Source organism: Pteronotus mesoamericanus, unplaced genomic scaffold, assembly GCF_021234165.1.
Source record: "Pteronotus mesoamericanus isolate MK-2021 breed Mesoamerican mustached bat unplaced genomic scaffold, CSHL_Meso_final scaffold_167, whole genome shotgun sequence".
Taxonomy (NCBI): Eukaryota; Metazoa; Chordata; class Mammalia; order Chiroptera; family Mormoopidae; genus Pteronotus; species Pteronotus mesoamericanus.
The window spans coordinates 1,149,803-1,161,822 of NW_026555308.1; the positions used below are offsets into that span (position 1 = coordinate 1,149,803).

At 59.9% G+C, this 12,020-nt stretch overlaps 1 protein-coding gene across 3 annotated transcripts; it reads left to right on the forward strand.

Moving 5' to 3' along the window:
- Positions 1-661: 661 nt before the first annotated feature.
- Positions 662-11,117, forward strand: NHERF2 (NHERF family PDZ scaffold protein 2). Of its 3 annotated transcripts, XM_054589402.1 has the most exons (7): positions 662-981; positions 3,252-3,452; positions 8,855-9,034; positions 9,330-9,483; positions 9,562-9,605; positions 10,181-10,243; positions 10,488-11,117. In XM_054589402.1, the coding sequence occupies exons 1-7, from the start codon at positions 769-771 to the stop codon at positions 10,644-10,646; spliced, it is 1,014 nt and encodes a 337-aa protein (XP_054445377.1). In that variant the 5' UTR covers positions 662-768; the 3' UTR covers positions 10,647-11,117. The 3 variants fall into 3 exon arrangements, with proteins under 3 accessions (XP_054445377.1, XP_054445378.1, XP_054445379.1); XM_054589403.1 differs by lacking the exon at positions 10,181-10,243; XM_054589404.1 differs by lacking the exons at positions 662-981; positions 3,252-3,452 and adding an exon at positions 6,146-6,278.
- Positions 11,118-12,020: the final 903 nt, after the last annotated feature.

Sequence of the window (12,020 nt, forward strand, 5' to 3'; positions counted from 1 at the left end):
TGAGGGGCCCTGGCACAGGGAAGGGATGATGGGGGAATGTTTAATGGACACAGAGCGCAGATTAGGGCAAACACTCCTGGGGAGGGCCAGGGAGTCACTTGGTCACTGGCCTTCAGTAGATGGGGAGGGGCTGCTGTCATGTCACTTTCAAACCCCTCTTTTTTGCCCCCTGGACTATTCTGGGACTCTGAGCTGGGCCAGGGCACCTGTTTGTGCAGGAGAGATCCAGACACATGAACAGTGGTGCTGGTGGTGCTTCCCAAGGAGGGTGGCAGAGCTCGCGGCCCTTGTTACCCTCTGATCCTTGAATGGGACTCCTCAGCCCTAGGACCCTTCCTCCATTCCTCCCTCCCACCTCAAGAACCTGTCTTTGTGCAGTACCCTGCTTGCAATAGGTGCTCAATAAATGTGCCTGGAACAGGAAGCAAAGGCGTTGACGCCGAGGAGGCTGCCCAAAGTGGCGGCAAACACGGGGTCCCAGTGATTCTGAACCCTCCGTTCCTGCTGCCTTCCCCCAGGCTCCCGTGAGCTGGCGGGGTGCCGACACAGGGGCGAGGCCGGGAGGGCTTGGACACAGCGCGGGGCGGAGGGGGCGGGGAAGGGGCGGTGCGGGGGCGGTGTCGCAGCCGGAGCTCCAGCCCAAGCCCGAGGCGACGGGAGCCGAGCCAGAGCCGCGGAAGCCGCCGCTGGGTCTCCAGCGTCACCCCGCGCCCCTGCTTGCTGGCGGCGGCTGTGAGTGCCGTGGCCGGCCAGTGGGTAGCCGGCGCCATGGCCACTCCAGAGCCGCTGCGGCCGCGCCTATGCTGCCTGGTGCGTGGCGAGCACGGCTACGGCTTCCACCTGCACGGCGAGAAGGGCCGTCGCGGGCAGTTCATTCGCCGCGTGGAGCCAGGCTCCCCGGCCGAGGCGGCCGAGCTGCGCGCTGGAGACCGCCTGGTCGAGGTCAACGGCGTCAACGTGGAGGGCGAAACGCATCACCAGGTGGGTGCCTGCGCCCCGGCCCAGTGCTGCCTGTGCCCAGGCCTCAGCTCTTTGCTGCGGGCCAGGAGGGGGTCTCACCAGGGCCTGCGTGCCCCCCGCTCCGGGAGATGGGGGACGTAGCCACGGAGGCAGCGGCCGCTGGCCTCCTTCCTAGTACCCTCCCACCTAGCTCGATCCTGCACGGCGGAGGGAAATCCTGGCAGGGAGGAGCCCGCACTGCGGCTCCTCGGCTAATCTCTCTTTAGGCTTACTCTGGCCCCAGTGTACCAAGTATAGAGATGTGGGGCACGCTGGGGAGGTCTCCGTGCAAAGGAGTGCCCTGGGTGCTTTTCTATGTGTGTATACATGCACGTGTACACAACCGCGTATGTATGTGAGTGTCCAGGTCCCTCTGAGGGTCACCCATGTGCGCACTATGTGTCACTGTAAGGGCACATTTTTGTGTGCCTGCATCAGTAAGTGTGGGCTGGACTGTGCATGTGAATATACAAGTCTGCACCCTAGGTGTGTGTGTATGTGTGTGGACAGATCTGTACTCCTGGATGTGAGTGAGAGCTGCACTGTGTGTGTGTGTCGAGGCTTGTGTGTTGACCCGCCTGTTTGTGTGTAGTTGTCCATGTGTGTTGGCAGCCAGTGTTGTTGTGGGACTCCTGGCTGATGGTGTCTGGGCCCCAGTGGGAATCACTGGTGGTGGCAGTATCTTCCTCTCCTTGGAGGCTGCCTGGCCCTGCAGGGGTCACCAGGCCGAAGTCCCTGCCTCCTGCAGCTGGAGATAAAGGCCAGAGGGAGGGCAGAGTGTCTGGTCTCTGCAGGTTCTGACCCCCGGGGGGCTGTCCATCTCTCACTGGCTGGTGATTCACCTGGTTTGGGTACAGCCACTCCTGCTCAGGTTCCCCTGTGTCTCCACAGCATCCGCGTGTCCATGACCCGTTCGGGTGTTCAGTCCAGGGGCCTAGAGATTAATATATTGGTCCTTGGCTGGCCCGTGAACAGAGCTGCTTGGCCCTTGTCGATCCACCTGTCTGCTGTCCAGTCGTCCACCCAGAATGTCAACCTGATAAGGCTGTTTACTGGTGGGCGTCAGGGCCAGAGGGCTTGACCTCACAGGGCACAGGAAGGGGCTCGCAAACCTGGCACCTAGCCACTGTTTAACAGTCACTGCCACTTTTTCCCCTGCTTGTCCCAGGCCTCTGGGTGCTGGTCTAAGAACTCCATACTCAGGACCCCATGGGACCCTCCCACTGCCCCAGAGGGGAGGATGTACAGTTACAGCTCCCATCTTACAGATGAAAAAACTGATGCTTGGAGATATTGAGTGACTCCTTTGGGTACCACAGTTGGGAAGCAGTAGGGTGCTGGGGTCCTGCTGCACAGGGAGTAAAGAGGGGCAGAGGAGGGCCGAGGAAAACGCGGGTCTGGTTTCTCCCTTCTGTTGACAAATTCTGCCAGGCAGCTGATGGGGGCCTCTTGTTTGCCTTCCCCAAGGCCTTGGAATGGGAATGAGGATGTTACCCTTCCTACCCCAGTGCCAAGTGGGCAGTTGCTCCTCCTCTCTGGAAGGCACACCACCCTGGCATGCATGCCCCATGGCCACCCATTTGCTCTAGGCACTTCATAGGCACCTGCATAAACGTGCAGGTGGTCACATGCCACACTTGTCCCGCAGATGATCCTGCCCCTCCCCGCCTCCGCCTTCTGGGTTTAAATCCTGTTCCTGTTCCATGTATGATTCTTGAGTAGGTGCCTTGCCAAGAACCCAGGCTTTCTCCTTCTGCAGGTCCAGCAGGAATGGGTCTGTGATCATGGTTTGGAACAAACGGACAGCCTAGATGCAGGGTTTTAGACTTCCATGCTGTCCCACTGAGAAAGACAGAAATGGGCATAGGCACACCCAGACTGACACCCAGGAGACACTCTCTCTCTCAAACCCAGACTGAGAGACAGACCCTGGAACAGAGAGGTGCATACCTGCACAGCTGCCTCACCCAGCTTCCTGTCTCTTCTTGGAGAAGAGCCTGGGCTGAGGCAAGGCCCTGGGACCACACTGCAGCACTTGCAGCCTGGGCCCTAGTGTCAGGAGCACCAGCAGAGGAGGGAGGGACTGCTGGAGCCTGGGAGTAGGGGGTGGAGCTGACAGGCTTCTTGGTCCAGCCACCCACCCCTAGTAGGCCAGCCGCCTGCCCACGAGACGTGCCAGCCTTAAGCGGCGCCACCATCCGTGTACTGCCCAGAGAGCTGGCTGCTGACCCACTCCCACCTGCGTGTCCCAGGTGGTGCAGAGGATCAAGGCTGTGGAAGGGCAGACCCGGCTGCTGGTGGTAGACAAGGAGACGGATGAGGAGCTGCGCCGACGACAGCTGACCTGCACTGAGGAGATGGCCCAGCAAGGTCTTCCGCCTGCCCACGACTTCTGGGAGCCAAAGCTGGTCTGGACACATGCAGGCAGCCTTGGCTCCAAGGATGGCCAGAAGGTATTGCAGATTCTGCCCACAGGGACCACCCTGGCTTCTTCCGGAACCACCTTGGCCTCTTGATAACAGTCTCTGTTTCTGGTCACCTCCAGAAGTCTCTGTCTCAGACTCTTCCACCGCTCAGGGCCCTTCTTTGCCCCTGGTGACTACCCGCTTGGCTACACTCTTTCTGCCCTCAGACTGTTTTAAGCTGGTTAGGATCAGGGCAGCCTGGTCCTTGGCCCCTGGCCCTCTTCCAGAATGCTTGGAGACACCTGATCTAGGGAGGGGCCGCTCTGACAAGGCCCCCTCCCTGGTCTAGGGGGTAAGGAACTCAACCCAGGGAGGGGCCGCTGGGATGTCCAGCTCTTTGCCTGTGTCTGGTGTCTGTCTGTGGCTCTGCCCTTGTGTCTGCTTGTTCTGTGAAGGCCTTGAGGGATAGGGGCTGGCCATTCTCTGTGGGTATTGTATGGTTGGGGGCAGCTGAGGAGGCTCTCTAAGCTGAGTCCTCATCTGATGGTCTGGTGGCACGTCCCCTATCTCATCCCCAAGACTGGAGAGCTGGAAAAGAATTCATGGGGTAGGAGGCTGTTCCAGGGCTGTGGTCCCCAACCTTTTTGGCACCAGGGATGAATTTCGTGTAAGACAATTTTTCTCTGGGGGGTGGAGCGGACAGGAAGTGGAGCTAAGGTAATGAAAGCGAACTTTGCTTGCTTGCCCACCGCTCACCTCCTGCCGTTCGGTAGGTTCCTAACAGGCCACGGACCAGGACAGGTATGAGGCCCGGGGCTTGGGGACCACTGGCTTAAGGGATATCCCTTGGGGGAGGTGACCCTACCTGGGAAGCTCCTGGAGGCCGGGAGGAAGAGCCTGGGGCTGCTTGTTCCTCCCTCCTGAAAATCCCATGTTATTGTCTCTCCTGTCCTTTTTCACTTTTTTATTTTTAAAAGATTTTATTTATTTTTAGAGAGAGGGGAATGCGGGGAGAAAGAGAGGGAGAGAAGTGTCAATGCATGAGAGAAACGATTGGTTGCCTCTCGCACATAGGGGACAGAACCTGCAACCCAGGCATGCGCCCTGACCAGGGATCGAACCTGGACCCTTCATTTTATGGGATGACACCCAAGCACGCCTGAGCCACATCTGTCTTGGCTCTCTTTTTTATTTTTAAAGAAAAATAAATCCCTTCAGGGGGTTCAAGCCCAGGGGTTCCCCAGATCCCACTTTAAAAACCCAGTGGAGGTGTGAGATCTGATGTTTCTGGATGTGCAGGGGATCACAACATCTGCCTTGTCCTATGCCTGTGACCTGGAGCACAGGCCTGAGCTGTTTGTTCTAAAAGGAGGAGGGGGCATTGTCTCAGGACCTTGGTGCTAGGCCTGGTAGTTTGCATTTTGCCCTGGGGCCACTGAAGGCTGGAATAGAGGGTCTGAGGTTCAGATTCATGATCTCAGGAGGGTCCTGGGATGTTGTACTGGCTGGGCCCCTCCCAGGCCTGAGCGTTGGGGTCTCCCTCCTTCCTGGGCATCCCACACCCCTCCCAGGATGCGCCCCTCCCCCCAGGCGTTTATCCATTGATTTAGACACAAATGGTATGTTCACCTTCCTGTGGAAAACTTCACCCTCAGGCCTTATCTTCAGGATGGGGTGACCCACCTTGTCCTTGGGTGGAGCCTTCCCCCTCTGCTATTTCAGGCTCTGGGGCCGCAGGAAGACCTGGGAGGGGGCTTCCTGTGGGTGTATTTTTAGAGAAACAGAGGGAGGCCTGACTGGCAGGTTCTTCTGTGGTTGGGGCTGGCCTGGGACCCCAGAAGGTCAGGGGGGGCCCAGAGGAGAGAAACCCCCAGTTTTGTTTGAGTTCAGAGCATCAGAAGGAGGCACTGGGCCTCGATGGGGGACGAGGCTCGCATGGCTGTGCTCTAAGGGGATAGGAGAAACCAGGCAGGATGTGTGTGCTTTGCTTTCTTGCAGGGTGAAGGGCCCATCCCTGGTGCCACTGGGAGGCAGGGGCTGAGGTGGGCCACTTATGCCCTCTGAGACTCAGTTACGTCCTGTCCTGGGGCCAAGAGTAGAGAGGTAGGGCAGGGAAGGACATTGATGTGGCCGGACCCTCTCTTTGAGGACTGTCAGGGCCTCATAGGTGTGACTCAGCCCCTGGTCAGACAGGGGCTGATAGTGATGATAGGGGACAACCCCCAAATAGAGCCAGGGCAGCTAGCAACTAGCAGTGCCAGATGGGGGCGCTGATAGGCCCTGGGCCCTTTTTTTTTTCCTCACAAGAATCCTGTGCTTCCATCCTCTGGTTCTGGGGATCCTTGGGGGTTGAGAGTGAGTGAGGTAACAGAGTCCTGCAGGGGGTGACAACTTGGCATAGGACCTTGCTCTCCAAGGCGGCTTCCAGGGCTCTTCGCTCCTGCCTCCACCCTGTGATCTCCAGCAGAACTATCTTCCCTTGCTTCCATGTTTCCCCAGCCCTGAGTCCTGGGAGCAGGGCAGGGCCTTGCAGCAATTTCCTTCCCTTCTTGGGACGGAAACCTCGCCAGTGGGAAGGGGGGGGTGGGGCGCCGGGCTGGAGCCTCCGTAAGGGGGGGGGTTGCTCAGCCACCACCCTGTTCCCCAGAGTGACTCAGCCCCATGTCCCCACCTGTCCCTGGGGAGCCTGAGTCTCAGTGGGAGGTGGATAAATGGAGTGGCAGCCTGGGCCGGGCAGAGAGCTCAGGCCACTCCAGGTGGATGCTCACTGTCTGCCACTTCTGTCCTGCCTCCATGGCCCACTCCTGGAATTCCACACCACCTGCCCGGGTCCCAGGAGCCCCTCCACGGAGCCCATCCCTAGGGCTTGCGCAGGTTAGGTGGGGTGGGGGCAGGGTGGGCAGTGAGAACCCTAGCAGTCAGGTTAGCCTGTGTACCCCAAGGTTAGGAGAGGGGACCCTGGTGTGAGCAAGCTGGACCCTGAATGACAATGGGGCCTTTCTCTGACAAGGCTGGTGAGTCACCATCGTGGGGGGGTGCAGCCTGGCTCCTGGGGTACCCCCATGCCAGCCTCTTTGTCTGGTTAAAGGCACAGCTGGGAGGACAGGGCTTGTCCCGTCCTGGGGCGGCCCTGCCGGGAGCCGTGGGAGCCTGAGGGCCTGGCTGGGAGATGGCAGGAAGTGCGCTGAGCCAGGGCAGGGAGTGAGGAATGCGAGCAATGCGCTGGCCTGCCTGCGCCCCCTCCAAACCCACTGTTGCTTGCTCTCCCTCAGGGCCGCCCTGCTGGGTCACTGCATTGCAGCCCCTCAACTTGAGGGTCTAGTGCGAGGGTTGGTGCTCCACAGAACCTGGGCTCTTGTAAGAAGAGGGATTTAGGCTAAACATTAGGAGAAACATCATGGCTTGTGTAATGAGAGGCAGCTGTGCTGGGTTGCGGCCAGTGTGGTCCGGATGTGACTTCAGCCTGGCCTCACGGCCCTGGATGCCCCCTAAGTCGCTGTCCCCCCAAATCCTTTTCCCGTTTGGGACCTTGACAGACCCTGCCCTGGAGGTTACCGTGGAGAGCGTGGGAAGAGGCCACAGGGCCGGTACCATGGGGCTGTCCTCTCACAGGTGTGGGCTACCTTGTGTGTCCTGTAGCATGTTTGTGAGCCTATGTTCAGATGTCTGGTCTCTTTGGCTGTAGGTCGTGCCTCTGTTACCTGGGCCTGTGTCCACATTGCAGGTGTGGTCATGTCACACTTCCAAGTTCCATGCATGGCCCTGGCCCTGGATCTGCTCTGTCCCAGAGTCAGCTTTAGGGGCCCACACTCTGACAGCCTGTGCCCGAGGTGCCTCTGGGGGGGTGTAGGTCCTCCTCAAAGCTGTGCACCGGTACCTCCAGGTTTGTCTGGGAGAGGACATGAATCTGTGTAGTGGGGCTGTGGAGAATTTGGAGTCTCACACCTCCGCCAGTGAGGACCATGTTGCTCAGCCCAGCCCCCAGGGAACTGAAGAGCAGCAGCTCTGTCCCTGGAGTTTTGGGGATTATGGGGCCAGATGGTAGCCTGCAGTGGGGGTCTCCAGGGAGTTCTGAGCAGGCTTTGGGGGTTAGAGAAAAGGTCTTGGAGGAGGGGCACAGGCTGGACAGGAAGAGGGTTTTCCCAACAGGTAGGAAAGCCCCGACCCTGGAGCAAGGAACCCACCCTGTGAGGAAAGACGCTCTTGGTCCCACAGCTGGGTGGCCACCAACTGGCAGGCCAGAACATTGACAGTCAGATTTGGGGTTTGGAAGCAGTTTGCAGGTCTGGAGGCTGGAGTGGTCCAGGGGGTAGCTTGGGTCACACTGGGGGGCAAGTGCCCGGGGCCTGGAGACCTTCTCTGAGGGCTGAGAGGCCCTTCCTTCAGTGCCACCCCCAGTCTGGCCTAAGGTCCCTCTATCACCGTGAGGGAGGGACCTGGTGAGCACTCCCACCCCGAACACTCACCTGCACATGCACCTGAGCCCCGAGCGTCCCGGGAAACCTGAGCTGCTGCCTGCCTGCTCACTCCGGCCACCGCCATGTTTAATTGAGCACCGGTAGCCGCTGGCCACTCAGTACCGCGGTCACTGACTGCCCCAGGCCCCTGCTGGGTGGGGGTCCTGGGGCCTAGCGCCTGCTGGCACAGCTCCCTGGCCCAGAACCCTACTGCAGGATGCCAGAGGTAAAGCGTGGCAGGGCCCTGGGATGTTGATGGGGGACCTTCAGAACACCATAGGCCTCTGTGTCCTAAAGGGGAGGGCAGGCCCCACCCTCAGCCCTCTGGGTTCCTGCCGCAGCCCCAAGCAGCCCCAGCCCGCAGCCCCAGCCCGGCATCCCTCTGTCTCTGGTGGGGGTTGGGGTGGAGATGGGGGTGGCTCCAGCTTGCTCTGGAATGTGAAAGCAAACACAGTAGCACTGCTTCCAGCCCTATGGGAGAGAAAACAAAGCTGCCCAAGCCTAGGACTCTGCGAGCCCCACACTCACAGAGGGAGGGGGGCGGCCGGGGCTTGCAGGCAGGGCCCATGAGAACAGCCATCCAGGGCATCAAGATGAGCGGCAGCTGCTGGTCTCGCCTGGCCTCTCTTAGGACCCTGGCCTGTGCTAAGCACTGTTGATCCTTGAGCCTGTTGATTCTCCCAACATCCCTAACGCCCCTGGCCCCATCAAAAGTCATTTTGGGGATTAGAAACTAAGGCTTTGCCCAAGATATCACAGCTGGAACTCAGCCACAGGCAGCTTAATGGGGCCCCCGGGCGTGGGTGCAGAGTGTTTGTCCCAGCCCCTGGGCAGGGGCTGATGCCCAGTGAGGGGTTGTGCTCAGTGGTAGCCCCTGCCCACAGCCACTGCTGTGCCCACACACTGGGGGCCAGAGGCCTTGGGGTGGTGTCGGTGGCCTCTGGGGGTGAGAGATCAGAGCTGGAGCCTGACGCTTAGTCCCATGTTCTGCAGGATGTCAATGGGCCTGCAAGGGAGCTTCGCCCCAGGCTCTGCCACCTGCTAAAAGGACCCCAGGGCTATGGGTTCAACTTGCACAGTGACAAGTCCCGGCCAGGACAGTACATTCGCTCGGTGGACCCGGGCTCGCCCGCCGCCCACTCTGGCCTCCGTGCTCAGGATCGACTCATCGAGGTACCCATCACCGAGGCTCCGGGGTGTCAGGTGCCCCATGTGCATTGCCCCCTGTGTACATATCTGTGCTTGTGTCCCCCATATGCATGTCTGTGCCTGTGTCCCCCGTTTGTGTCTGGGCCCCAGGTCCTCCCTGGGAGGAGGGGAGTTTCTGGGAACTTGAGCTGGCATTCCTCTTGCTGCCGCGGCTGGTGACAACATTGATGAATATTTGATGCCACACCTGGCCAGGCAGCTTGGGGGGCTGGTGGGGGCCTGCCCTCAGGCAGTGCTGTCCCCATGCTGCTGGTGGCAGGTGAATGGGCAGAATGTGGAGGGGCTGCGCCACGCAGAGGTGGTCGCCAGCATCAAGGCACGGGAGGATGAGGCCCGGCTACTGGTAGTGGACCCTGAAACAGACGAACACTTCAAGAGGCTGCGGGTCACACCCACCGAGGAGCATGTGGAAGGTGGGCTGCTGCCCTGGGGGCCTGGGGTGGGGTGGAATGAGGGGGCGCCGGGCAGCCATTGACACACTGTCTCCACAGGTCCACTGCCGTCACCAGTCACCAATGGGACCAGCCCTGCCCAGGTGAGAGGGTGGGTGGAGGTGGACAGGGTGGGTTCAGGAGACCACAGGAGCACCTTCGGGGGTCCCAGGCCTGACAGAGCCCTCCATCTCTCTGTATTTTCGAGGTTGTGACATGTAATCTGGCCCCGACACTCCCAGCTTTAATGCACCCTGTGGTTCCTGTCCTGAGTCAGCCACACCCCGGCCCCACATGGCAGGGAGGCACCTCCAGCCAAAGGGCTGCCGCCCTTGCTGTTCTCTCTGTTCAGCACTGCCTGGCTACCTGGAGTCTCAGTCTCTCCTCAGGAAGCTTTCCCTGGCTTTGCCCCAGGGGATGCTCATGTGGGTGATTTGGGCATTAAAACTGTCCCTCCCTGAGTGAGTCGGCCAGGGCCGGGCCACCTGCCTATTCACTGTTTAGTGTCCAGAGTCCTGCCTACCATGGGCCTGGAGCATAGTAGAGGCTTAGTACCCACTGCCGAATGGAGGAATAAATGCCACTCTAATGTGTGCATGTGTATGTGCATGTACGTGTGTGTATACCAGTGACTCCTGGGCAGGGCCCCTGAAGCTACACCTTGCCCTTGGTTTCCCAGCTCAATGGTGGCTCAGCGTGTTCATCCCGAAGCGATCTACCTGGCTTAGACAAGGATAATGAGGTAGCGAATGTCCACCCACCTCCTCTGCTGTGCTTACACTCTTGGGGGCGGGCCAGAAAGGCCTTTAGGGTGGGTACTTGTGGAACTTTCAGCTTGGGCAGTGGGGTCACTGCCTCCAGGAAGCCCTCCTGGGCCTGCTACCTCAGCCCCACCAGGTGGTCTTTTTGGTGTGAGCTCCCTGGGAAGGATCACAAGTTTGGGGGCTTGGGTTCAGGGCTCACTCTAGCCATCTGCCTGCCCCCAGGACGGCAGCACCTGGAAGCACGACCCTTTTCAGGAGAGTGGCCTTCACCTGAGCCCCACGGCAGCTGAGGCCAAAGAGAAGGCGAGAGCCACCCGGGTCAACAAACGGGCGCCACAGATGGACTGGAATCGGAAGCGAGAGATCTTCAGCAACTTCTGAGCCCCTCCCTTCCCACTTGCTGGACCTGGGCCTCCTCCCTGCATGGACTTTGGGTCTCGCCCCTTGGGTCCAGACCAGAGCTCCCCAAGCCTCAGTGGACTGGAAGAGGCGCGTCCTCACCCGCAGAAGCCATGGTGGTACCACCACCACCCAAGAACCAACCCATGTCTCAGTGAGTCCCTGTCTGAGCCCTCTGCCGTGGGGGCTGAGGGAATGTGGCAGCAAGATTGGGGAGAGGGAGCCCCCAGTATATGAGAGAGACATTGAGAAAGGCAGGGCCAGCGGTGTGACCCTAGGGGCCAGGCCCTTGCTGCTCTGCCCGGGCCCGCTGACTTAGAGGAATTTGTGGTTTTGCTTTTTTTCCAAAAAGAGCTCCAGCTCCACATATGTTTCCACTTAATACCAGAGCCCCCACCCCCACCAGGACGTGCTCTCTAAATAATTGCAATAAAACAAACCTTTCTCTACAAATCATTTCCTCCCCCACCTCCTCCTTGGCAGCAACCGTCCTGGGTGGGAACACCTGGGACCAAGAGGGGGTAAGCAAGCTGTTTGAAGGAGCTTCAGGTGAGGCTGGGATGGCCCGATGTGGCTGTAAGAGCTTTTCTTCAGCTCCATCTTTGCCTTCTGTGGCGTGGAGGTTCACTAGTTGAGGCCCTCTATGTCCCCACACCAGGGGTCTGGGGCACAGGGCCTGCGTTCTCCATGGGGCCCAAGGATGGAGGCCTCCTGCCCCTAAGAGGGCAGCTTCTGGATAGGCCCCTTGTTCCTGCGCCACAGCCCCCACGCTTGGGGAGTGTGGCTGTGCTAGAGGCTACCCCAGGAATGACTCCCAGCTGAGCTCAGCCCCTGCCTGAAGCCTTCCCCCAGGACCTGCCATGACTGCCCTGAAACCCAGCATTGCTGTCTGCCCTGTAAGCCATAGCGCATCTGCGCCCTTAGAATAAACAGGCCTTCCTCGGACCCTTGGCTGCCTCTGTCCTTCCTGAGCCCTCGGGGTGGGGGATGGTGGTCCAGGCAGGAAGACAGCAGCCTGGCCTCCCCCTCTCCAAGTCTCAGCTGCTGGAAACTGGGTCTTGTTCTTAAACCTCCCCTCTCTGAATCCATCCACCTGGTAGCCAAGCCTCAACTCCTTTCTGTTCCTCCTCCCTCTTCCCTCTGCCCCGGCCCGCGTGGGAGTCCTGCCCTCCTCTCACCCTCTGGGGCCCTGAGGCCTTTGCCCACCTCCTCTGCCCGCTGAGGCCTCGCTCCCTTGCGGGCACCTCCCGTGAAGCTTTCTGGGCCCCTGACACCCCTGGTACAGCACCCCTCTCCCAGCAGGTTCACAAAGGTCAGGCCTCTTGCCCTGTGGCACACAGCCTGGGCCTCCCAATA

Coding starts and splice junctions, on each gene's coding strand:
- NHERF2 (XM_054589402.1), top strand. CDS start 769: ATGGCCACTCCAGAGCCGCTGCGGCCGCGCCTATGCTGCCTGGTGCGT. Junction 9,484..9,561: donor CACCGAGGAGCATGTGGAAG/GTGGGCTGCTGC, acceptor CTGTCTCCACAG/GTCCACTGCCGTCACCAGTC. Junction 9,606..10,180: donor ATGGGACCAGCCCTGCCCAG/GTGAGAGGGTGG, acceptor TTGGTTTCCCAG/CTCAATGGTGGCTCAGCGTG.